The sequence below is a fragment of the Carya illinoinensis genome, chromosome 11 (genome assembly GCF_018687715.1).
Source record: "Carya illinoinensis cultivar Pawnee chromosome 11, C.illinoinensisPawnee_v1, whole genome shotgun sequence".
Classification (NCBI taxonomy): domain Eukaryota; kingdom Viridiplantae; phylum Streptophyta; class Magnoliopsida; order Fagales; family Juglandaceae; genus Carya; species Carya illinoinensis.
The window spans coordinates 12,424,240-12,452,006 of NC_056762.1; the positions used below are offsets into that span (position 1 = coordinate 12,424,240).

The following is a 27,767-nucleotide window of genomic DNA, read 5'->3' on the forward strand; positions in this document are numbered from 1 at the left end:
CATTTTTGTTTATGCAAACAGTTCTAGTCCTTTAGTTAGTCTGTAGCTTATGTGTATCTTTACGGACTGATTTTTATGATTTTTTTACGAGTAATTCTTTTGATTATTGACTTAACCCTATAAAGACCTTGTGACTGTTTTGTGCATGCGTATGTGTAGGAATAGAGTGATTATTTATTATAGTAATTTGAATTTGTAACTTTGTTGTGATTTGTCCTTCAGTTAGCTATTTGGTTTTCAGACCTGACATTGGCCTTTTATCTTTATTTTTTTTATTTTAAGGAGAGGCTGGATTATTTGGAAGATGGTAAAAACATCTTTAAACTGCGCTTAAGACTATGTTCGTCATTATATCCTGCCAATGAGCGTATTCGAGACTTCTTTCTTGAATACGACAGACACACTCTGCGAACAAGCCCGCCTTGGGGTTCTGAACTTCTGGAGGTATCTTTCTAAGTTTTTCATCATCTTTCCTATATATTAGCTTTTTTCATTTTCATTGTCTTCCTAGAATAGCCCCTTGGCTTATGTATGTATACCTTATGCCTCTTTGTTCCAAAGGGGAAGACTTCAATCAACCCTTATATCAATAACCCAAATACAACTATATGCAAAATAGACAAGACTCAAGCATGAAGAGCTTGTTGTCCAATTCTACAATCAAACATCAACTAAATTGATGTTGAAAATCATCTGGATCAGTATCTTTGTAATTCTGGTTTTATACTATATCATATGAGTTTTAAGGTTTAAGTGGGATGGGATTTATAATAACTTGGCCAATGCTAAGCTGACAACTGAAGGGCTATTTTGGGCTCTTCTGGTCCCAAAATGTTTCAAAAAACCCTATTCAGCAGTCTAGAGGAACAAAAAGGGCTGGATAGCCCTTTGATGCCCAGATAGGCACTGCCTCTGGGCTAAGCTACTTTTTTGGGACCTTCAGGAAGGTTTGCCAAATATGGAAATGTGATCCAGGCCCCTAGTGTCAATGGACAGTCCATTGTTGTTCATTATTCTTTCCTTATACAACTCTTTCCTTATTTCTCTAGTTACCATTTGACAGATTATAGCTTCCATGTATAGGGCTAGAATTAGGCGTATACTTATTTGTTTCATGTATAGAATTGTTTGTAAAGATTATATAATATACAGAACTCTCAAGGCCAAAGTATTCGGCCATTCTCACAAAGTTGACATGGTATCAAGAGCAGGTTGCTAATGGTGCATGGGGATATGAATGGCCGTATACACATATTAGGGCCAGACAATCAGAGTGATGAATGGCTAGTGATCCAAGTCTGGGTCACCTAGTTGTAGTGGTGACTGACTAACCCAACTTTTACGATAAAAAAAGAGATATACATATACTGTGCATATATTTTAAAGCTGACAGGCTTTACCAAAATGCTTGATTATGATAAGTACTGATTTTCTTTGCAGGCCATTAACAGTTTGAAGAATGTTGATTCCACAGCTTTGCTTCAGTTTCTTCACCCAATTTTGAATATGCTTCTTCATCTGATAGGCAATGGTGGAGAAACTCTCCAGGTTTTCAAAAAATTATACTAATCATTTTATTATTGTTATTTCTGAATTTAAGATCACTATATTGTGTTGGTTTTCATAATTGGGTCGATTTCTTTGCTTGAGCCTCAAGAGTTTTGCTTCACTACTCTTGAGCTCTTTGGTGAGTGTTGCCGTCTCATTTTCTTCTTTATTTTTCCTTTAGGTTGCAGCCTTCAGAGCCATGGTTAATATTGTCACTCGGTATGTGTTTCAAGCATTTTTTTCTCGATAAGTAAACAACATGTATTAATAAAAGAATAGGCAAAGCCATGTGTAGAACAAAGAATGCCCTAACTACATAGGGACAATAGATACAAGGAAGTCGTGGAAATCAAAATTAGCGGCAATGGCCCAAGTACAAAGAGTTCTAAAAAAGAAAGCTTTAAGTTCCTCCATCGATCTCTCTGTCTTCATTGCACTCCTGCTACACACACCACATGATGCATATAGTAATCATCTTCCATACACCCTTGATCTGTTGATTGCCTCTTAGATCTGTCCAGCTAGCCAAAACCGCCACTACTGTCTCAGGTATAACCCAACCCAAGTCTAGTCTACTAAAAACCTTGTTCCAGAACTCTCGAGCTACTTCACAGTGTGTTTCAAGTATACTTAGAATTGTAATTGATTATGTACAATGCATGATCAATACACCTCTTTTTGTCACTCGATCAATACACACTTCTTATTTCTTTTTATATATCCTCTCCATTTTCGTAGAATATGACTGAGTTGGACCTTACTTTTGTTTTTGGTTCGTATTATTTAGTTTTGTACCTAGCCTCTTCTCTTTTTGTCTTTCCTCTAATTCTATTATAGCATTTCCGATTTCGTATTTGATAGGCCCCCCTTTTTTTGTAGGGTACAGCAGGAGTCAGTTGATGATGCTGAAAGAAATCATTTTCTAGTAAACTATGTTGATTATGCTTTTGATGACTTTGGAGGTCGTCAACCACCAGTATATCCCGGTTTGTCCACTGTCTGGGGAAGCTTGGCACGAAGTAAGGTAAGTCTATCCTGCTTCTCACTATCATTTATGAATTGTTGTTAGCTCATGGTTGTCATTATCATCAGCGCTAATGTTTTATATGAGAAGTTGTATTTGCCCTTTTCGTCTTTGAACACTGTTTTACATGTAAAAGGTCCCATGTTCGGTGTTGTAGATATTCTGTATATTGCAAGTAAAAACTAACTCTGGTCCTTAACAAAGCTAAATCTTGCTTCATAACATAATGGCTATTGTGTGGGAGAGTATATTGTGGCATTTGTGAATTCTCCGTTGGGGATAGGAGCGTTGGCAGACTTGGCATTTCTCATCTTCTATATGTAGATGACACCCTTAATTTCTGTGAGGCTAACCAAGATGACATCTGATATCTGAGGCTACGAAGCTGTTTCAGGTCTAACAGTGAACCTAGCCAAGTCTGAATTGATAGCGGCCGGGAATGTTCCTAATGTCTAGAACTTGGCTACCATAATGGAGTGCAAGGTATCTTCCTTATCTATGGAGTACCTTGGCCTCTCGCTGGATGCATATTTGGGATGGTGTGATAAAAAAAAATGGAGCACATATTTGAATAGTTGGAAGAGTATGTACTTTTCCAAAGGTGGTTGGCTCACTTTTATCAGAAGTACTCTCTCCAACTTACTAACCTATTTTTTGCTTGTATTCCTGATTCCAGTAAGTTGGTCAACCGTATTGAAAAGCTACAACATGATTTCCTGTGGGGTGGGATGGACCATTGAGTTCAAATTTCACCTTGTGAACAGGGCAAAGGTATGCACGTTGATTTTATGGGGAGTGTTGAAAGTTTGAGACTTGCAAAAGGGAGTCTTTGTGGAAGGCTGTAATTGATTGAAAGTTTGGTGGTGCTTAGGGTGGATGGTGTTCTAACTAGGCACAAGGATTATACGGGGTGGGATTGTGGAAGAATATAAGAAGAGGATTGGGAATTTTCTCATTATATATAGGTGGTGGGTGATGGGTACAAAATGAGATTATGGCAAGATGTATGTTGCAGAGACAGGGTCCTTAAGGAAGCTTTTCGTGAAGTGTTGGGAATTGCGAGGGTGCAAGATGCCTCAATAGCTGACCTTTTATGATCTTTCCAATGGGGTTCTTTAATGGATTCTCTATTTTTACAGAGCAGCACAAGATGTGGAAGTAGATGCTTTAACAGAGTTTACGTTTGTACTCTACTGGTGTTAAAATGGGAGATGTAGACAAAGTTCTTTGAAAGTCCTTTGTTTGCTCATTCTACCAAGCGGGCCCTTTCTATTCAAGATAATAATCCTTTCCCTTGGAGAAGTATTTGGAAGGCCAAGGGGCCTTCGCAAGTAGCTTCCTTTGTTTGGACAGCTTTCCTAGGGAAGATTCCCACCATAGATGACTTAAGGAAACACCCGATTATTGTCATGAATTGGTATTATATGTGCAAAAGGAGCAGGGAGACCATTGATCACCTACTTCTACACTTTGTGATTGCTAGGACCCTATGGGATGAATTATTTGATAGATTGGGATTAGCATAGGTGAAGACAGAAGCTTTGAAGATCAAGAGTGATCAATGGAAGAGCTTAGGAAATTGTATTTCAATACTTCACTTCATTGGTCAGTTGTAATTGATTTCAATGGAATGAGTTTCCATAAATTTCTTGTATCGCTAAACCAGCACGTTAAGGTGTCACTCTTGTATATGTCCCATATACTTGGGCTTTTGCCGATTCTCATGATCAATAAAATTTTGTTTGTTTACTTCTATTTTCGCCGTCGAGGATGGTTTTTAGTTAGTTTGTACGTCGATGGTGGTTGTGATGGGCTTCGCTCGGGAGCTCGTGATTGAAACTAAGTTATTTTCTGTTATGAGAGAGGGTGGCTTGATCCACATCACTGAGAGAGGAAGGAGGTTCAAATAGGAGTTATGGCTCGGACTGGGAATTGCACAATGGTTAGGGGGAGCATTAGAGGGTTGTGCGACAGAGAAAAGAGAAGATTTTTATTTGTCTAGGAGGGAGGAGTATCGGAGCTTCATCGTACAGAGATGCTCGAATAGTCGAGGTAGTTTTGTGGAGGTGGCGATTTATGGTGATGGGGGGCGAAATAGTTCCATTTTTATCCCTGAAGAGGAGGGTGGTCGTGGACGGAGTAGAATGCGTGAGGCGTTGAGGGCGAGTTTACATGCGGTAAGAAGCAGCCATGGCACGTTTGGTGATGCTCTGAAGAGACCAGGGGGAGATAAGGTGAAGTCGTACAAAGAAGCTTTAACTCCGGAAGGGATGCATGGTACGTTGACAACTGGGTTTGGTGAGGGAGCTGTGCATTGAGCCCCTTGAGGTCAGTCTAGGGAGAGAGAGGGTGGAGGAGACGAGACGTGAGGGAGACGTTGTTCCTGGTATGTGACTTGCAGGTCCAAATGAGGAAGTTGCAAGGGGAGGTGTCTATAGTGAGGAAGGTGGTTGAGGCTTTTAAGGTAGGGGATGAAACGGTGAGCTTAAGGAGAAGTAAGCAAGCCTTTCAAAGGCTAGGGGCTTCGGGCTCTGGAGTTGGGTTGAGTAAGCCCATGGCCCGTAACAATTCAAGGAAGGAAGTTAGGGATTTGGGCTGGGTTGGCTATGGGCCAAAGTATATGCCCATGGCCCATAATTACGCAAGAAGGAATTATGGGATGGAATTACTCGGGCCCTCGGGTTGGGTTGGACTTGGGCCCCAACGCAAGTCGAAGAACAATGCCCGTCAGGAATGGAGGGCATGGGTAGAGAGGAAGGGTTCTGATCGCGAGTTCAGAGCAGGAGGGGGTTCTCTTCCACCTGAGTCCTTGTCGCGGCGGCAACAGAACCCATCATCCGATCAACAGACGACATCGACGAAGCTTCTGGAAGACATTTTGGTGCGGAAGACCGACCAGACCTTGACGACAGACCCATTGGTGGTGCTCCCATCACCACTGAGTGTTTGTCCCCCCTTAGGGAGTGAACAGAACCTGCCGACGGGGCAAGGGGAAGAAAATGGCGGCCCGGCGAGATCCCCAGTGGTGAACAGTGACATCGTAGTGGTGGAAAACAGTGATGAAGGAGAAACAGAGGATTTGGCTAGTGATCTTTTCCTATTTGATGAAGAGAGTTCACAGAGGCTATTTCAGGGGGTTAGTGACCATGGAGGGGAAGTTGGTTTTGTGATTGGAGAAGTGAACATGAAGTTGCATAAGGAGTTTAGGGTGCAAAATCCAATCCCTCTGAACTGTATGTATCCATATCCATCTAGCATCTCAGATTGGATGTTCCAAATGGTGAATGGTATTAACGATATGGTGGGACTGAAGTGTGAAGGTTATGAGGAGCAATTCATGGCATTAATTACCGCCATCGAAGTGGGTCGCCAACGATAAAATAAAATTAGTTCCAAGAAACAGCGAGAACTCAATAGGCTAACATGGTCCATGAATTTTGAAGGTAGCTCAAGTAGGGATAGGTCTAAAGGGAAGGGGCTAGCCTTTTCCAATAAATGAAACCAAAAATTTTCTCGTGGAATGTCTATGGTCTAAATGATGCCGGTAAGCGTCTTCAAATAAGAAATTTACTGCGTGGGTGGAAGGCGAACATTGTTTGTTTACATGAGACAAAGTTGAAAGTCATCACTACAAATTAATACGAAGTATATGGAGCTGTGTACACGTCGATTGGGTGTATTTGGCGGCTAATGGGGCCTCGAGAGGAGTGTTGGTGATGTGGGACCAACAGGTGGTGGAGAAAATGGAGGAGTTCATTGGGTTGTTCTCAGTAGCATGTTCCTTTAGGAGTGTGATTGATGGGTATATGTGGGTGCAAGTGTATATGGCCCTAGTTCAGACCACGATCGAAGATTATTGTGGGATGAACTAGCTGGGTTACACAACTGGTGGGATCTTCCATGGTGCATTGGTGGTGATTTTAATGTACAAGATTCATAAGCGAGTGTTATGGAATTAGAAGAATGCGTCCAGCAATGTTCGATTTCTCGAAATGCATTTTTGAGTTGAGTGGACTTACCTCTGGCGGGGGGGTATATATATGCGGGCTAATAATCAGACGTGGTCTAGATTAAATAGATTTTTAATTTCCCCGGAGTGGGAAATTCATTATCCAGAGGTATGGCAAAAGAGATTGCCTTGTTTGTCCTCGGACCATTGGCCCATCATGTTGGATTGTGGGGGGATTCAAAGAAGGCATCGGTATTTTAAGTTTGAAAACGTGTGGCTGAAATCATAAGGCTCTGTGGATGGGGTCGGACATTGGTAGTCATCTTATCAGATCCAGGGTACTCCTAGTTTCATTTTTGCTGAAAAACTGAAGGTTCTAAAGCAAGATTTAAAGCTTTGGAACATGTAGTCTTTTGGTAATATCGGGGAACTCAAGAAAATCAAGCTATGGGAGATCCATGAGTTAGAAAGGCTACAAGAGTCAAGGCCTTTGAATTTGGAGGAATTAGCCCAAAGTTAGCGTTGGTCGCAGAGCTTGAGACGATCATCCTACTAGAAGAGATCTCGTGAAGGCAGAAGTCTAGAACATTATGGTTGAAGGAAGGTGACTGTAGCACTAAGTTTTTTGACATGGTAGCTAATTCTCACAAGAGATCCAACAACATTGAGATGCTGAAGATTGATGGGGCAGATTGTAGCTAGTTCTATGTGATACTAATACTGCTTTAATGTCTAAATCATACACTAAGTGTCTAGAAATTTATTCTCCTCCTGGCACTCATGCTTTGTATCCACTAATTCATCATCTGGGTCATTAAAACATAAAACAAAGAAACAAACAAATGAGTGAAAGACTCAATAATAGCATGTCATACTGTAAACTTAAATTAGTTTAACATTAGGCTAAATTTTGAAAACTTACGTACATTGTCACACATACACATAACATATAGATCAATCATTAGTAACATAAGCGGAATCAAATGTAGTCATGGCAATACATGTAACGTTGATGCATGAATGACTGACTCCATGCATTTTCTATCATTCGTACATAACTTATTCATTTTGTCTTTCACTTAGTGGCCATCATATGGGCATTGGTCCAATTTTTGTTGACCGTGTATAACATATCATAACATAGGGTAAACCACGCTTGGCTCCGCAGCACTGTCTAACGTATCATAACATGTGAAACACGCTTGGGTCCGTGTTATCACATAACATATGGTGAACAACGCTTGAGTCTATGGCACCGTATAACATATTATAACATGTAGTGAAACATGCTTGAGTCCGTATTATCACATAGCACGTGGCACCGTATAACATATTGTAACATGTAGTGAAACATGCTTGAGTCCGTATTATCACATAACATATGGTGAACCATCCTTGAGTTTGTGGCACCACATATCATAACCTGTGATGAAACACGCTTGGGTCAATATCACCTCAAAACATCATATCTTTCATGTGGTGGACCATGCTTGAGTCTGGGGCTTGCACATCCATCCATAACATAAGGTCAATCTTAAAGTTTGCTTGTCATTCATGTGTTTTCTTACTAACTTTCATAATGCTTGAGAACATGTTTGACTTCATGAATTTACATGGCATGGCATACTTGGTGCATAATATAACATTAAACATGGCATCCATGTGATTTTCATAACATATCATCCATTCTAACATGCATAGTCTCATTCGCAAGCATATCATCATAATTCATAGAGGTTCATGACAAGGGGCTAACATTGAATTGACTCGTAGCGTAGCTTAGGTAAACATCACATTTTTTGTGCAAAAACTGAATATTTACAGCACGAATAATGATATACACCACACTATTATCCCACTTGCATCTTACTATATATGATGTGGCACATTCATCACCATTTGATGATAAAGAAGTATGCAATAAATGATCATTTAATGATGGTAAATGTGCCACATCTTACTTAGTGGGATACAAATGGGATGGTAGTATGGTGTATAGAATTTTCCTTACAGCACATATAAATGTATGATCATACTACTTACCTCTTAGCGCTACTTCTAAAATCTTGAATCGTAGTTCGTTACCTAGAAAAGCGTGTCGTAGCATTCTAATTAATTGAATACATATCATGAACTTTAATCTAACAAACTATTCAGCTATATACTGAATTCAATAATTTTTAATATCGTATAATTATCATAACGAGGATGATTTAGGAATTAATACTAAACATGCATGGCTTTTCAGAAAGGCTGGGACAAAAAGGAAATGTTACTCAGGATTTAACTAAGGGTTCACTTGGCCCAAAGACTAAAGGCCCAGAGGCCCATTATTAATCTAAAGCGAGTATATAATCTGGCAAAGAAACAGAGGCTCGGGAGGGAGAAGCCATGCGATACTCACTGAGAGAGAGGAGAACCAACTGTGATGGTGGGTCTGGGTGGTTGGCTGGGAGTCACGGCGACACAACCGGAGAGAGAGAATTGTAAAACCGAGAAATCAACGGGAAGAAATGGGAATTTCAATGAGGCTAACCAGAAATAGCACGGGGTGGAGGGAGGTGCCTGGTTGGCGATTTTTGGGCAGTCTGGGTGGTGCTCCGACGTCCTCTGCAGTGGTTGATGATGGTGGAACAAAATATACAGGCCAATGAATCACTACTAATAGAGAGAGGGAAAACGACAGGGGAAAAGGACTTACCGTCGGTGTGCTCTGTGGTGGTTTCTGGCGAGGTGGCTGCTTGGTTGATGAGAGGAAGGCTATGGTGGTGCTGTGAGGGCTGGTTTGCTGTAAGTAGCAAAATTTGACTTCACTGGTTTTTGGCCGCTGGATGTCGTGGCCCGTGGGTTTGGTGAAGAGAATAATGTGAGGGAAAAAGAGAGGATTTATGGGAGGGTTTTGGAGCTGGAATTGGTTACCAAATAGGAAACTATTCAAACTTGGGAAAACAAACACAATCACTTTCTGAAAACAGATAATAAAAATACTACTAATAATAATTATTATTATAAAAATCATAATTCTAAGACCTAATTTAGGACCCGCATGTTACGTTGTTGCTTTTATCAATAAATCCTTCATTACTCAAAGAAAAAAAAAATGTTCATTTCAAACACTCCCCTTGTGGATAGGGTCTGAACAAATTTGTATTTGCCATTTTGGCCCACCATGCATGAATACAATTTGTTGAAACTCCCATGAGCTTCCCTATTAAAGGTTACTCTGCATTGAATGGACCCATGCATAAATTGATAAAGATTCACCACATAAGCATCCTTGATGCAAGCATTTTCCATAAATCTGGCAAGGAACTGTGTGGTGACCGCAAGGTTTAGGACGAAAATTAGTACATAGGCTTTGCATATATATGTTTTCTGTTACACATCTATTTGCTTTTCATTTCTTGAGCAATTAAACTTTATTGTACAGGATAAAGACTATATACATCCAGTGCACTAGGGTTGCTCCATTTTGCACTTTAATACAATTGTTTTACTTATAAAAAAAATTGTGCAGGCTAAAGGCTACCGTGTCGGACCAGTATATGATGATGTTTTGGCAATGGCTTGGTTTTTTCTTGAGTTGATTGTCAAGTCAATGGCATTGGAGAAGAGTCGTCTGTTCTATCATAGTCTTTCCACTGGTATATTTAAATTCCAGGAAACTTATTCATGCCATCCCCTATGTTTCCTATTTCTAATAAGCATGTTTCTGCATTGGGATTTACTTGAGTATATATATTAAGATAAAGTTGCTGGTCGTAGAAATTATATTCAAACTGGGGAACCATTGGTATGAAAAATTCTACTCTGCAATGACTATGAAAGTTTATGTGAAGAAATGGAATTTGGAGTGATACCAAGATCACACACTTGAAATCCATATGTTGTTGAGGTATCTTAGATCATGGAGCAATAGTTTTGTAACCCAAACTTCATCTCATATATGCTGCGTGTCAATCTTATATTCTCGATCCTTCTATCAATTGAACTTTCTCCTGCTTAATGTATTGGAATGGGTACGTCGCGCTTTCACTTTCATTAGTTGAAATCTACTTACCTGCTTGTGTAATATTAGCTAAAGTTGGGTCAAATGTTTGTTTTGCTCTGTCAGAACAGCTCTGCTGGTAGATTAATTTATAAGATTGCTTTTAGAAATGGATGGCTTCACTAAGAATCTCTTTCACTTGTAAGAATAAGGTAGAGAGTATGGCTGTTGGTTCAAAATTTACCAGGTGAAGATTGGATCATAGTAAAGCCATGGGTGAAGATTGGATCATAGTAAAGCTTTATATTACTGTTTGCATACTGAGTAATTATTAGATAGTTCTGGAGTACGGCACGTGATACTTCCATCCCATTGTAGGGTGCCATGTCAATTAAAATTGGTACTTATGTAAGCAATTTTAATTACATGGCATGTTGTGATAGGATGAGAGTATCACGTTCTCCATCCTCCAGGAGTACCTAATAATTTTTCCTTGTGTGGTTGCCCACCTTGACGTATAGCCTGGCTTTCCATGCGAGTATTTGCACTTGCAATGGACGTGTATTTATTCTTTAACTAGGAATTGTAATTTATTGGTTGATGGATTGTGCTTATATATCCATATGTTTGAATTTAGGCTAGTAGATATAAGAAGTTTTTTTTTTTTTGATAGATAATAGAGATTTTATTCATAGTAAATAGGCATAGCCCAAGTACACAGGTAGTATATAAGAGAATAAACCTAAGTACAATCTAAAGCAGAAACAGTACTAAAGAAAAGCATTACATATGTTGATATCCCTCAAAAGATTATTCACCCAAAAGTTTGAAGTGTTGAAGAAAAAATCCCTAAATTCCATCCTTGTGCGTTCACGATCTTTAAAACACCTCCCATTTCTCTCAAGCCATAGACACCAGAATAAGCACAGGGGGATCATTCTCCACTCCTCTATACTTCGCCCACTTCCAGCTGCTCCTTGCCAGCAAGCCAAAAAATCCACCACATGAAAGGCATGACCCAATCAATACCTACCTTGACAAATAACTCATTCCACAAAGCCGTTGCCATTTCACAATGAAGAAACAAATGGTTGACAGATTCACCATCATTTTTACACATGGTGCACCAGTCCATCACATAAAAGCCCCTTTTCCTCAAATTATCGGTAGTTAAAACTTTCTCAAGCGACACCAACCAGCCAAAAAATGCAACTTTACTGGGCACTTTAGCTTTCCAAATACATTTCCTGGGAAATGTTATATTACCAAGACTAGTTAAGATCTTGTAATAGGATTTCACAGAAAATCTGCTTTTAGAATCATGAGTCCACTGCAACATATCATCCCTGGTCTGATCAATCTTAGAAGCATAAAGGATAGCATAGAAATCAGCAGCTTCACTCACTTCCCAGTCCTGTAAGTCTCTAGAGAAATCCACATTCCAGTTTAACATGTTATTAGAAAACAAGTAAGAATCCACCACAGCAGCCCCTTTACATGTAGCAATCCTGAAAAGGAGAGGAAATGCTAATTTAAGAGCTAGATCACCACACCAAACATCATGCCAAAAAGAGATGTTAGATCCCGTCCCCACTTTGAGATTAGTATTTCTGACAAAGTCCCCCCAACCCATTCAAATAGACTTCCATAGACCCACCCCAAACACCCCTTTTATTTCATTAGTACACCAGTTCCCCCAAATCCTTCCATATTTAGCATCAACAATCTGTTTCCACAAAGCAGTATTCTCATTGTTATACCTCCAAAGCCACTTCCCAAGAAGAGCTTTATTAAAAAGTTTCAGATTCCGCACACCCAAACCTCCACAAGTCACCGGAGTACTAACCTTCTTCCAATTCACCAAGTGAAGTTTTCTTTCCTCCCCAATACCATCCCATAAGAAATTTCTAAAAATCCTCTCAATAAGTTTTACCACCCTCATTGGAATAGGAAAAAGAGAGAGGAAATAAGTAGGTAAATTAGACAAGGTGCTTTTAATTAATGTAACTCTACCCCCTTTGGATAAATAGATCTTTTTCCAGCCAGCTAATCTCCTTTCAATCTTCTCAATCACCCCATCCCAAATAGAAACAGAATTATGAGGAGCCCCCAAAGGTAATCCAAGGTATTTCATGGGTAGTGAAGAAACTTTGCAGCCCATAATAGCCAAATCATATATATTGCTGACTGAACCCACTGGAACGATTTCAGACTTATATAGATTTATTCTAAGTCCAGAAACAGCTTCATAACATAACAATAAAGCTCTTAAGGCCCGAAGATGATCCTGGTTTGCATCACTGAAAAGTAAAGTGTCGTCTGCGAAGAGAAGATGAGAAACGGTGATGCAGCCCCTAGCAACATCTCCCACCTTAAAGCCCGACATGTAACCTCCATCAATTGCCAAATCAATCATACGACTCAATGTGTCCATGACCAAGACAAAGAGAAAAGGAGACAAGGGATCTCCTTGCCTTAAGCCACGAGAACTACTGAAAAAACCAGCCGGACAGCCATTCACCAAAATAGAAAACTTGGTCGTCGAAATACAATGACTTATCCAAGAGCACCATTTCTCCTCAAAACCAAATCTCTTAAGCAAATAAAGAAGAAAATCCCAATTTACATGATCAAAAGCCTTTTCCATGTCTAATTTAACTAAGATTCCAGATTGACCTGTCCTTATTCTGTTTTCCAAACACTCATGAGCAATAAGTACCAAATCAAGAATTTGTCTTCCCTTCACAAACGCATTTTGAGGCTTTTAATAATTTTATCCATAACCATGCTGAGGCGGTCGGCTAACACCTTAGAGAGGATCTTATAAACCCCGTTAACCAAGCTGATTGGTCGAAAATCCCTTATTTCAACAGCACCCGCCTTCTTAGGGATAAGAGCTAAAAAAGTAGTATTAAAACTCTTTTCAAATTTGCTGAAGGAGTAAAATTCTTCAAAAACTTTCATAACGTCATCCTTCACAATATCCCAACAAGCTTGGAAAAATGCCATGGAAAAACCATCGGGACTCGGAGCTTTATCCTTAGACATGCCCCTAACCACATCTAGTACTTCATCTTCCTCAAAGGGCCTCTCCAACCAAATTGCAGTTTGATTATCAATGGAGTCAAAAACCAGCCCCTCTAACTTGGGCCTCCAAGAGAAATCTTCCTAAAAAAGTTTCTCATAAAAATTCACAATGTGCTCTTCTATCTCCTCCTTATTACAAATCACATTATTGTCAACTTGGAGGACTTCTATCTCCTCCTTATCACAAAGCGCAGCCGAGGCATTACTTTCCTTAGAAACGGCTTCCCAACTCTGTTGCTCAAACCAAGAGTCTGCAACCCTGCTTACTATAGCAGTTTCCGACGCCGGAAAGCCTCCAGGGGGTTCGCCTGCCACCATCGGCGACGTCTGTGTTGGTGAGGTGGCCAGAGCAACCACCGGGTCACCTGGTAACAGACCGAGGTTAGCAGGGGCCGAAATATCTGCCTGTCTGAATATCGGCCTGTTTGGAGATGCTCGTGACCGAGGCTGTGGGCTTGTAGATGGGCTCGCAGCCCATGAGTTTGAGGCCCGTTGGCCTGAACGGGGGGTAGGGTCATGGGGGCTGGAATCCCGTGGGCTTGAGGTTTGCTGGGATAAGGCCCGGAACTTATTAGAGGTGGGTATAGACTTTAAGTTGGAAAGATATGGGCCCGGGCCCGGGCCCGGCCCACCCTCTGGCCCTCCCAAAACAACCAGATTCTTGCCCAGTCCCATCACCATACTCAATCCCACATCAGCTTTTTGCACCAGTAAGGAAACTTCTTCTAGCACGCCAGAAAGCTGTGCTCTGACAGCCCAAAGTACACCCTCTACTTCCCCTACTTTTTTGCCACTGACATGAGACGTCCCCGTGTCCCCTGGGTAAGCACCAGCTGCTTTCCCCTTCACTTCCATGGCGGATTTGAAAGCTGCCTCAGAACCAACCACCATGGCATAGGATTTCGGTGCCTGGACTGACTTTCCATCCCTTCGTGAAACTGGTTGCGCCACTGTATGTTCAACAGCTTTTTTTAAATTGTAGGCAAAGCCTTCCTAGCCGTTGCCCTTTAAACCTTCTGGGATGATCACTGAGCCTGTTCTCCTTCCATTATTATATTCCTCCAATAGAAGGTTATATCCTCTGGAATTTCTGAGCAGCTGTATGGTAAACATCCCATTACCCGCCCTCTGTTTTTTGAAGAAGTCTTTACGCCATCTGGTTTTGATGGTTTCTCCCACCATATTCACCACCCAACTGGCCGTCGAGCCATTTAAAAGAATGAAAAGAGACATCCTTCTGCTTTTCTCAGTGATACGGAAGTTATTGGCCCCCTCTTTCGCAAAGATGAAAGTTTTTGATTCTACTGAAAAGCGTCTAAGTTCTTCCATCATAAAGTAACAGGAAAAAGAAAAGAAATAGAGAAGGGAAAGACTGTGGAAGAAGGGAGAAGAGAGGAAGAGAGAAGGAATCAGCTCCGGCGAGGAGCGCCGGAGTGGGGGTTGGGTGCAAACATGCAAAAGTAGCTTATGCCAATGAGAGTGGTATGATAACCAGAATCAATAGATATAAGAAGTTTAACATGTACCGAGAGGATTATGGGTTATTCTGTGATGGGAATATATTACATGGGTGAGGGGTTTTACCAGGTAGAAGATTCATTGCATTTGCAGAGTCTCTGGGTTTTTTCATCATAAAAAAATGGGTTGTTCCCTCACGCTAATGGTTTTTAACTCGTTATAGGGTAGTCTTCTATCACACATACTTTGAGTTCATTGATTTCCATATTTAGTTTCAGTTGAACATGAAAAAGTTTTAAATGATTCTTCTGTTATGCCAACAAGCATATTCTTTGTTGTTTTTGAACTATTTTCCATGTCCAAAGTAGCAATGTGTCCAATGAGGAACCTAACAGAAATCCCATGGGACATGGGATCGGAGAAACTAGTTCCATCTATCCTGGTCTAGTTGTTCCAAGGAGCCAAATATTATAAATGGTCTTTTATGTTTCAGCTGCTGGTGAAATTTTGATGTTTTTAGCATGGACCTGTTCTCTTTAGTTTCGACTTCAGGTGATTGTATGTAACTGATGGTACCATGTCATGTTTCTCATAACAATTTCTAACCTTTTGGGCTTCTTGAAGTGACATTGTATGTATCTGGTGTTGTGATATATAGCTACTTTCTTCCAAAGTTATTTATTCAAGGTTCACATTATTCTATGTTGGTGCTGTTGAATTATAGTCACATGAGAATTGGCTTATAATCATGACTTAAACTTTTTGAATGATTTACTTTTTGATCGAAATTTTCCTTTGCTACAGATGAAGATATCCCGCCAATGCAATTGAAAGAAGGTGTTTTTAGATGTATCATGCAGTTGTATGATTGCCTTCTTACAGAAGTGCATGAGCGTTGTAAAAAGGGTTTGAGCTTAGCAAAACGTTTAAATAGCAGCTTGGCCTTCTTTTGTTATGATCTTTTGTCCATCATTGAACCTCGCCAAGTGTTTGAATTGGTATGCTTTCTGCTTAATTTTAATGTTAAATCTGTGTTGTTGATTATATGTTTTTGTAAGGGCTCTACTGTCTGTTTGAAGCTTACATAGGCTGTGTTGAATCTGCTCTCTTACTTTTTGAAAACCCTATTTTGTTGATAGACACAATGTTACTTTTTTTAAGCAACCAAATTTGTATTAAAATGTGAAAAGGGTGCTACCCAAGTACACACAAGATACACTTAACTAGAGAAATAATAAGAGCTAGAAAAACCTTCAACTATAAATAACAATTATAGGCCGCATCACTGCAAATAGTTGTGAGAAAAAGACCTCTTAGTTATCTGTGATGTTGCAACTTATTAGTCAGTGTGGGCTTGGGATAAGCTATAAAGGGAAAGGCTTTTAGCTAACCTTCATGGTGCAACTTATTGGTTGAAGTGTGGGCTTCGAATAAGTGAACTTAGGCATTCTGGGTTTGGTTTGCACAAGGAGTTCTCATGTATCACCTGTTACATGGTTTTGACAGGTGGAGTTGTATAAATGGTTCTTTGAATGAAGCAAAAGATTATCATAAATTTTGTCATTCTTCTTCCACCTACAACAACAGTTTACAGCAATAAATATGCCACTTCTTTGACTTATCTATAGTGTGTATGTTCGCTAAAGCACTTGTCCATGCAAAAAAAAAAAAAAAAGGGTCTTTGGGAGTGCTTGATTCTGTCAAATATTTTCCCAAGGGAAAGAAATAGTACGAGGGGGGAATAGGACACTATAACTTCAAACCACCCCTCTATTAGGAAGGGTGCAACAAAGCTTATCTTCACCACCTTGTCTCAGCCAGATGGACTTATAACATATTTGATAATGTGGCTGAATGGCTACCTATCCAAAAAAAAAAAAAAAGAATCTGGCTGGATTGCCAAATTGGTTCTGTAGTGTACTTTTGTTCTAATATGAAAAAGGATTCTTTTTTAAATGCTAGGGACATGCCTTTGTTTTTTCTACATGTATGTTTATTTATTATTATTTTTTCTATGAGCTACATGGATGTGGTAAATACTAAGAATAAGCATTTAGAAGCCTACCTATCCAATACTTTGAGTAGACAAAAGAAACGGACTTATCCAATAGGATAAAGAAGCCTACCTAAATTATATGGTAATGCGAAATGGGATTTGTAAAGCTGTACTCAAGTAATGGCTCTTTAGGCCCCAAAGTAGTAGTCTTTGTTTTGTTGTTGTAGCCGTTTTTCTATTTTCCATATCCTCTTTAGATTTTATATTCCATATTCTGCAGGTATCATTGTACCTGGACAAGTTTTCTGGGGTGTGTCAATCAGTACTCCACGATTGCAAGCTTACATTTTTGCAAATTATATGTGATCATGACCTTTTTGTGGAAATGCCTGGGAGAGACCCTTCAGATCGGTAATTGTCAATGTAGCACCTCTTGTTTGGTGCTTCATCACTTATATATTTATAACAGTGGAACTCCAAATGAATTTAATATCTTCAAGTAGTGAAAACTTCTGTTTGTGGAACTTGTGTATTTGATATAGCTTTATCTGGTATATGATTTTCTGTTCCAGTTGCTCAAATTTCTCTCTGACAAGGCCATTGTATTATAGGGGGCTAATTTTAATGACTTGTATGCTTCTTTCTTTGCTAGTAGGCTGTAATTAGGTATATTTCTCTTGAATACGACCTGTGTACTTGGGCATTGCCTAATTACGAGGATTAATAAATTTTTCTTACTTATCAAAAACAAAACTTCTCTCTAATAATGTTTACAGTACTTTGATATTGTGATTGCTGATATGCTACGTAGTTGGCTGATCTGTCCTTGTTTGCTTCTGCTTTCCTCCACGACCTTTGAAACCATATCATGCCACTACTTATTTGACTGTTGAACTAGAACACAGGGAGATGTGGTAACACTCTATACGGATTAAGCTCCAACGTTTAACTAGCTTGAGGTTTTCACATTGAAGCAGGGACATTGTTTTATTGTTTATGCTCATTGTTTGATATGTGTTTTTATTTTGTTAATCGTATTATTCAGAAAGGGAAGTTATCACATTGTTGCATAGATGTTTTCCTTTTTTGGAAGTCATATCTGAGTATCCAAGGATTAAGCACTTTATTCTTACACATGCAAGATAAAGTCAACACCTTCCTAAACTATCCATTCTTTTTCATTTTGTATCAAAGATTATTGTGAAATAATGAACAATCTTTGCAGAAAATGAACACTTTTGGGGAGGTCACAAAAAGGGTCATTTAATTGAAAAAATAGGATGGTGGGAGTATGGCAGTATTGTTTGTGCTGAAACAAGAAAATTAAAACTATTATGATCAGTTTTATTGATGATTACAGTTTTTAGGTGGAGATGGTTGGGACCTCGTACTGGTTTCAGGTGAGAGTGGTGGACCTCAAACTTCTTTCAGTGTTTGCTAAGTCTGTTTTGGAATGCAAGCTCAAAGCTCGAAAAAGCTGATTTAAAGGTTTGGAACGAAGAGGTGCTTGGCCATGTGGGAAAAAAGAAAAAAAACAGCTCCTGGATTAGTTGACTACCTTTGATGCCATAGAAGGGGAAAGGACATAAGATGATGATAGAAGCAAGAAAGGGTTTAACTAGTAGTGAGTTGGAAAGGTTTATCCCATTGGACAAGGTCTCTTAGAGACAAATCGTGGGTTTCCTGGTTGAGGGAGGACAATAGGTGGACCAATTGTTTTCACCAGGTAGGTAATTCAACTAGGAGGAACAACTCTAGACTCCTTCAATGCAAATGACATCGAGCTACCCAATCATCAACAAATTAGTTGGAGACCTAAAATGGATGGCCTATATTTTTATTCATTGAAATTGAGGAAGTCAATTGGTTGGAAACATTTAAAGAGGATGAGGTTTAGGGGCTACTAAAAGATTGAATGGAGCTAAGGCCCTATGACCAGATGGCTACAACTTGGCCTTCTGTTAAGCTTGCTAGGATGCAATGAAGGGAGATGCAAAGTTTTTCCATGATTTTCTTGCTAAGGAAAATTGTTAAAAGCCTCAATGCAACATTCATAGCCCTCATTCTGAAGAAAACATGGGATTACAAACCTTTTTTGATTGGTAACTTATGGTTACAAACCTATAAGCCTTGTGAGTGGAGTCTACAAAATCTTGGGTAAAGTCCTTGCTAATAGATTAAAGGTGGTGTTGGGAAAGGTCATTTCCATATGTAAAAAAACTTTCATAAGGGAAGGAAAATATTAGATTGTTCTAATTGCCAATGAGTGTCTAGACTCAATAATTAGAACCAGGGAGTAGGTGTTCTCTGCATCTTGGAGCTAGAAAATGTGTAGGATCATATGATTGGGGGGTTTTTCCTATATCTTTTGCAGATGTGTTGTTTTGGATAGAAGTGTAGTAGTTCGATGGTTCACTACATATCCGCAATGCCCTTCTCAATAATGGGAAATGGATCTCCCATGGGATTTTTTGATAGCTCCCCTGAGATAAGGAGATCCATTGTTGCCTTCTTCTTGTTTCTTTTCCTGATCAGTTGCCTTTGTTGTTTGTTATTATTATGGAAGCCCTTAGTAACATGATTTCGACATTAGTGAGTGTGAATATTTTATCAGGCTTCTCAGTGGGGACTTGGAATGCAAGTGGACTTTTTATGGGACGGTAAGGAGAGGAGCTGACATGCTATCTAATGAATTGGGTTGTGCTCCCTAACCTCAGGATAGTTTGATTATTAGGAAGTTGATTACATTCAACCAAGCCAGCCCTCTTGGGGAAATGGTTACGGTGATTTGCCAAAGAAAGAGAACAGAACTTATGGGGTTGGAGTATGGAAAATTTTTAGAAAGAAATGGTTGAGGAGAGATTTCACAACGTGCTGGATATGCAGTGAGCCAATTGATTATTTTTATAGGTAATTAAATTGATAAGAACGAATAGGCATAGCCCAAGTACATAGGATCTGATGCTTCCTTAGGTTGTCAAGGTTCGGATCTTACTAAAGAGGCTGTGAGGCTGATTAGGGGAAAAAAAGCTGCTATTAGTGGCTGCTTACTCTTCCTAATACTTCTTCAAGAAAGGGACATGCACTCCTTGAGTATGAGGACCTCATAGAATGAACGTACTGTAAAATTCCCCTTCTTGGACAGTTTCCAGAATCTTCTCCATACCTTCAGCTCTTAATCCAGTATAGTACAATAAATTGAAGAATTTTATGGGGGCACCAACCTTCCAGTCACTAGCCACTCTGAGAAAACTGATGTTCCACTGAGGAGAGCTACTGAAGACTTCCAGTGAATTAGCTACTGAAGCCTCCTACTCGTGCAATCCTATATACTGTTGGGAAAGCTTCCACGAGTTCCCCATCTTGCACCATAAATCATGCCAAAATTTGATCCTAGAACCATCACACTAGAGGTGGGCCAATTGATCCAAGGTGAAGTTCTGGCATGATGGGTGGTATGGATATCGGCTTCTTAATGGAGTCTTTTTATTATCTATATTGCATTGATCAATCTAAGGATCATTGTGTTTTTTTTTTTATAAGTAGTCTAAGGATCATTGTTGGCACAACTTACAGCTTTTAAATGGATTTCCTCAAATGCAATGTAGATTATCGAGAGGCATTGGATTGCGCAATTTATGTCTTTAACTCATTCTATGCTTTTTTGTATTTTGCTCCGTTAAGATAGAATGGGGAAGACAAACTATGCTTGACCATATAGAGAGTTTTCAAGTCATGGCATAATGGCATTCTACAATGCATTGATCTCTCGTGATAGTACTAACTTTCCATAAGTGTCTGTATGGAGGATGAAGGCCGCCCAAGAGCAACTATATATGTGGGTGACTGCAGTAGGAAAGATCCCTAGCTTGGAAAACTTGTGGAAGAGATGTCGTGGTGTTGAGAAGTGTTGCTTGTGTAAGGTTTTTTTTTTTTTTTTTTGATCGGTAAACAAAATTTTTATTCATCAAAAGAGTAGGCAATAGCCCAAGTATACAGGACATATACAAGAGCAACGCCTAGGCGTGCTAGTTTAGTGATACAAGGAAATCATGAAAGGTCATGCCATGAAAATTGATTACAATCGACCAATGGAGTGAAGTATTGAAAAACAAAGTTCTAAGCTCATCCATTGACTGCTCTTGATCTTCAAAGCTTCTATCATTCTTCTCCCTCCAAATTTACCACCATAGGCATATTGGTACCATCTTCCATATGGATGCAATTTGAGAGTTTCCCCGAATGCCACTCCAAGAAGCTAGGAGGTCACTTACTCTTCTCGGCATCACCCAAGCTAATCCCAAACGAGCAAAAACTTCATTCCACAAAGTCATGGCAATCTCACAATGAAGTAGTAGATGGTCAACAGACTCTCCGCTCTTCTTGCACATACAACACCAATCCATGACTATGATTCTATGTTTCCGTAAGTTATCTAGGGTGAGGATCTTCCCTGATGAAGCTGTCCATACAAAAAATGCTGTCTTTAGAAGTGCTTTTGTCTTCCAAATGCTCTTCCATGGAAATGTATTTGTGTTGTGTGTGGTCATGGTGTGATAGAAGGATTAGACTCTGAATTTCCCTTTCTTAGAAGGTCACCAAGATAACTTGTCTTCACCTCCCCCCAACAATCGGGTGGGTTACACATGGTCAAAAAACACCAAAAAAACTTCAATTTCCCAATGCTGTGCATCTCGTAAGAATGTAACATTCCATTGGGGAAGACCATTGGAGATTATTAATAGATCAACAATCGAGACTTCTTTCATTCTTGCTAAGCCATAATCTTGTGGATAGACTTCCTTGAGCGCCCTATGCCGCACAATACATCATGCCAAAATTTGACCTTCAGTCTGTTGCCCACATTAAAGCGCGTGTTTGCTGCATGTGCTCCAACATCTTCTTATATGCTTCCATAGCCCAACACCATAAGGCCCACTCACCTCATTAAAACACCACCCTCCCCATGTTGCATGTGTAAGTAGGATTGGGAAACTATAAATAATCTCTTACTGCATCATGAGATAGCTAGCGGTATGTGGTAAGCAGTTTTTCTCACTTTGGACTAGACTAGATGATGCCTAGGCATGTTGAGTGGCGGATTTATTAGCATGTTGGAGACGAAGATTTGAGAGTAATCAAAATAGGCTCCTTTGAGAATGACCTGATCTGTTTATTTTGGTGAATGTTGCAAGGAAGAAACAATTTGAATTTTGAAGACAGTACAAGGACAGTTGAAGATTTCAATGTTGTTTTTTTATTACACTTGTCCATTTGATGGCTGCCCAGTTATGTTTCTCTAGCTTTACCTTCTAGAATTCTCTTGATCTTTCACTTTCTCTAGTTAGGTGTATCTGATATATACTTGTGCACTTGGATAGTGTTTCTTCGATCACTAATACCAATTCTCTTAGAAAAAAAATTATTGACGATGTATCACATTAATTTTATGTGGTATACAGTGTTTTGTTGACTTAAATGCATGTTTATGTTGTAGGAACTACCTTTCATCTGTCTTGATACAGGAGCTATTCCTTACTTGGGATCATGAGGATTTATCTCTGCGGGCAAAGGTAAGTATTAGTTCATATTATTTGCTATGACTTTGAAATAATACTCTCTCTTCTTTTTGTTAAGAGGGTGGATGAATGCTTTTTTTATTTTTTTTCACAAGCATAATCATGAATGTTAATGGTATTTAGCTACATACTACATCTGATTGTATGTATATGCACTGCATCATTATCAGTCTGTTGTAACACTTGCTTTCCCTTTTGTGTAGGCGGCTAGAATCATAGTAGTCCTCCTGTGCAAGCATGAGTTTGATGCTCGATACCAAAAACCTGAAGATAAACTATATATTGCCCAGCTATATCTTCCACTTGTTGGACAGGTGCATACTTTTAAACAGCTTTGTAAAGTAGTTTATTTTTCTCTCTTTGGCCTCTGCATATAATAAAGATTTAAGCTTAGCATTACCTGAAGTTTTGAAGGTAAATTTTCTCAGTAATAAATTTTTATTGATAAGGTCAAAATGCACAACTCAAGCACACAGTGTATACAAGAGATACATTTTTCTAGAAGGTGAAAAAGATACTAAAGATTCGTGCAGGGTGAGTCCTTTAGAATCTGTAGATACAATCCAAAAGAAATGTTAATAAAATTGTTCTTAAGCTCCTACATCGTCCACTCACAGTTCACAAATGTTCTACTATTTCTATCATTCCAATTACACCAAATGAAATAAATTGGGACCATCTTCCATATTGCTGTAATTTGCAACACCTAGTCTTCTGCAAGAATAAAAAAGTTGCGCAATTCTTTTAGCATGGCCCAAGCCAATCCCACTTGCTTGAAGAAGTTACTCCACATAAAAATGAAGTATCGTCTGCATAGAAAAGATGAGATATGTTGACTTCGTGCATAGGAGTAGAGATTGCAAAATGAACTAGAAGCATCCCAATAGAATTTTCTTCGATTTGAGTTAGGCACTCCATGAAATAACTGTGCTTCTCTCGCCTTCTTTTAACCATATACCCCTTGGATTTGCCTCCATCACACATCCTCTAATAATGTAGTCCGCTCCAAGTTGAGTTTACCTTGGTTTTGTCTCATCTTCGCTTTAGTACTTAAATCTCTTAATCCACACTATCAATAACTTACAATTCTTCCCTGTACTTGATGTTCTTAATTTCCAAGATTTTGTCGGTTCTTTAGATCCCTTTTTAACCGCCTTAACTTTTCAGGCCAAAATCTAACTTGGTGGATGATGGAAGTAATATGTCGACATCCACTGTCTAACCTCTTGGCAGAGCCCTTAGGACTCACCCATGGAACTTAAACCCCTGGGGAGACTAGCACAGCAACCCACCACCATGGCTTCCCACTTAAATCGCAGTTTGATCCTAGGGGAATTGAACCTGTGACATGGGGCACATGCACAGAATTTCACCCTTACCACTTGGGCTACCCACGGGTGGGTACCTTTAATTTTTAACCACATATTTGCCAACTTGAAATATCTTCTACCACCATGAATGTGATCGCTGTCCAACAAAATGGGAAAAATGATCTGAGCAAAGTTAGGGTGGATTCGAGGGAGGAGAGTCCTGATTGTTAGACACTGTAAATGTTTTGCCAACTAATGGAATATCCAAGAGCCTTTGCTCGAAAATAAACTCTTAACACCCCTATAGCCGAGGATAGAGGAGCATCTCCCAATCTTTGACTTGGGAAATCTGTAACGGCGAAATAATCTCCATTAACTCACAGTATGAACCACCAACTACTTGGACCCGCCAATTCCTGAAGACCATGTAAACGTATTGCCAACTAATGGAATATCTAAATGCCCTTGCTCAAAAATAAATTCAGAACTCCTCATACTTGAGCATAAAGGTGTCTCCCAATCTTTGACTTGGGAACCCATAATGTTAAATTCAACACTAATAACATACCTTATGTCCCACCAACCACTCAGACCAGTCAATTCCTCCCATAGTAGTAATATTTTATAATCATAGTTTGGCCTGTCACAAACGCCGAATGAAAGTCGTCACTAACATTTTTAGAAGGCCAAGCAATTGTATACGCCCTCACATAATCCTCCACACTCTCTACTACCCTTCAATCCCAAATTAGCAAAACCCCTGTTGAAGCCCTTCTTGAGGCCATGTAGCTCCTCTCCATTGTACACATCCCCACAAACTTCTAATGCATCTTCTCATAATGCCTTCCATCTTAGTCTCATTTAAGCAAATAATATCTACCTTCAATCCACGATATAGGTTTTTTAAATTCTGAGCTGCTTGTCAGTATTATTCATCCCCTAATATTCAAAGGCAAATGGTCGCAGCTCTCATGCCCCTACACAAATGAATTCACCACTGCACAAGAAATCCACAAACGGTCCAAGTTTCACCACTACACTTGCAGACTACGTCAATCCACTTAAATAAAATTACTATAAATGAAATTATCTGCTGTTAAACTCTTGCATAAAGCTGATTTCCTTAGCCAAGGAAAAAAAAAAAAAAAAAAAAAAAAAAAAAAAAAAAAAGAACTGCTTCCATGGGATCAGCTCAACCGCTCAGCTCCATTGCTCATTGGAGCCTTACAACATGATTAAAATGGAGAACCCCACCAAACCCCAACTCCAAATCATGGAGAGATTGTACAAACCAACATTCCATGGAAAGATAAGAGTATGCGAAAGTATCTTTGTCCTGTTCAATCAGAATGGAAATTAAGAAACAACTCTTTGACAGCATTGTCCTCACGCCGTCCGTCATGCCAAATAATAATTTTTCACACCATCCAAAGGCTTGGGCAAATAGTGGAATGGTCCAAAAGTACATATACCTATAATCAAGCACACACACCTAACCATCCCATAACTTCCCAAACCTACCTTGCTACCTAAAGAGCACATCGATCACCTCCTTGGGTATTACTCATTGAAATCTACACACGGTGATGACTAATGGCCTCAACTCCCATGCCACTACACAATTGAATTCACCACTGCACTTGTAGACTATGTCAATCCACTAACATAAAATTACCATAAATGAAATTATCTGCTGTTAAACTCTTGGATAAAGCTGGTTTTCACAGCAGGGAAAGGAAAAAAAAAAAGCTTCCTTCGGAACTTTGCAACACCAAATCACTTAACCATCCCATACTTCTGAAACCAACCTTTCTACCCAAAAAGCACATCCATCACCTTCTTGGGACTCACCCATTGAAATCTACTACGTGGATACCAATGGCTTTGGCTCCCATGGCACCACACAAATGGATTGACCACTGCACAAGAAATCCACAAATGGTTGTAGGTTCATCCCTACGCTTTTACACTGTGAATCCTGTAAAATAAAGCTGATTTGCACAGCCAAAAAAAAAAAAAAAACACAGCTTCCATGGGAACTTTTTTTTTTTTTGAGTAAAAAAATTCATTACTACAAAAGTAAGCATAGCCTATAACTCCCCAATGGAAGGCCCATGTCACATGGCCTATACTCCAAAAGGACTAGTTAATGATACAATTGGAGCCCCATTGGAATATTATAAAGAGCAAGAACTTCTCATTTCCAAGCAATGTGGGATCCTATACACCATCTACCCTTATCACTTATCAGAAAGAGGTATCACATAGCCCAAGTACACAGTAAGTATACTAGAGAATGCACCTAATTAGGAACTGGAAAAAGATACAAGTCATACATACTGAGCCAATCCAAATCAATAGCTACAGCCCACATAGATAAAGTCTTGAAAATGAAACTTCTAATATCTTCAAAAGTGTGCTCCCAATCCTTGAAATTTTGGTCATTCCTTTCCCCCTCCAAATGCACCACAGGAGACAAATGGGTGCCGTCCTCTACATTGATGCAATCTGTGGGATGCCCTTAAGATCTCTCCAACTCACCATAAGATTAACTACCTTCCCAAGCATAACCCATAGTAATCCCACCTTGCTAAAGAAGTCATTTCAAATGGCTCTTGCAATCTCACAATGGAGAAGCAAGTGATCCACTGTTTCACCACTGTTTTTGCACATGCAGTACGCATCAGTAATAATAATCCTGCATTTCCATATTTTGTCCATGGTCAAAATCTTCCCAAAGGAGCAATCCAGACAAAAGAGGCAGTCTTATGAGGCGCCTTTGACCTCCAAATGCTCTTCCAAGCAAAGTGATTGTTATCCTGAGTAGTGAAAACCTCATAGAATGAGGTTACAGAGAATTTTTCTTTCAAGAAATTCCTTAAATAAAGACCTAAAATTATTGAAAACTCAACTAGGAAGAAAATAAAAAGCAGTTATGTATCCCTTTGATCTTTCAGGGAGTCACATTTGAAGTTGCAATACTTTGTTTTGCAGGGTTTTAGGGTACTTGAACCATTAACGGCACCAGCAAGCTTATAACCTTCCTGACGTGAAAGAAATATTAGCTGTAAAGAGAAACTCTTAAAGCTTATGAAACCCTTCAAATTAATCGAAATATTTATATATATCCATACTCTATTACAATCTTATGGGTGCACCAGATACGCATGCTAGGTCTTAAGCTATGGAATAATACCCTCTACTGCCTGTTAGTAGACAGTTCGAATCATGTAAAGTAGGTGTGGGAATTCGTGTCAAGCCATTCGGGTTTGTGTCATGAAATGGCCAACCCTAACCCAACTCGAATAACAAAATGAGTCATTTGAGTACGCATCATCCGGGTTTGTGCGGAGTCAACTAGGTTCGTGTCGGGTTAACCTATTTTTCTTAGTCTTCAAGCTCTTACATACATTTTTCAAGGAATATTTTTAGAAACATAATTATCATATGCTTTAAGTTGTCACAATACATGGATGAAAAGTCTACTTTCTACATTAGCACTTGTTGGTCAATAAATAATTGATGGAAAATAATTAGTCCACACAGAGATTCACAAAAAATAACGCACAAAGTGATGTGGCACGATGTGGTACTTAAGATTATAAAGATTCCTTTATTGTAAAGCAAATATGATGTACCAAATCATGCCTCATCATTCTGTGAGGTAGTTTTGGTGAATCTCTTTGTAGACGTGGTAGTTCTTATAATTGAGATTGACAACAAAATATAAGTTTTTTATTTGAAACTTTATAACGTCAAATTGCATTATATAATTTTTTTTTCTTTGACTTATCAAATACGACCTTGGATCTTTTATAATTTTCAATG

At 39.3% G+C, this 27,767-nt stretch overlaps 1 protein-coding gene across 3 annotated transcripts in view; it reads left to right on the top strand.

Moving 5' to 3' along the window:
• LOC122281549 (guanine nucleotide exchange factor SPIKE 1) overlaps positions 1-27,767 on the top strand; it is a 63,281-nt gene that overhangs the window by 29,492 nt on the left and 6,022 nt on the right. For all 3 annotated transcript variants that reach the window (XM_043093130.1, XM_043093132.1, XM_043093131.1), the window contains exons 14-22: positions 283-444; positions 1,441-1,548; positions 1,730-1,767; positions 2,428-2,572; positions 10,039-10,165; positions 15,859-16,052; positions 17,331-17,461; positions 22,548-22,623; positions 22,833-22,943. In XM_043093130.1, the coding sequence (XP_042949064.1) occupies positions 283-444; positions 1,441-1,548; positions 1,730-1,767; positions 2,428-2,572; positions 10,039-10,165; positions 15,859-16,052; positions 17,331-17,461; positions 22,548-22,623; positions 22,833-22,943 (1,092 nt within the window). The remainder of the gene's footprint in view (positions 1-282; positions 445-1,440; positions 1,549-1,729; positions 1,768-2,427; positions 2,573-10,038; positions 10,166-15,858; positions 16,053-17,330; positions 17,462-22,547; positions 22,624-22,832; positions 22,944-27,767) is intronic.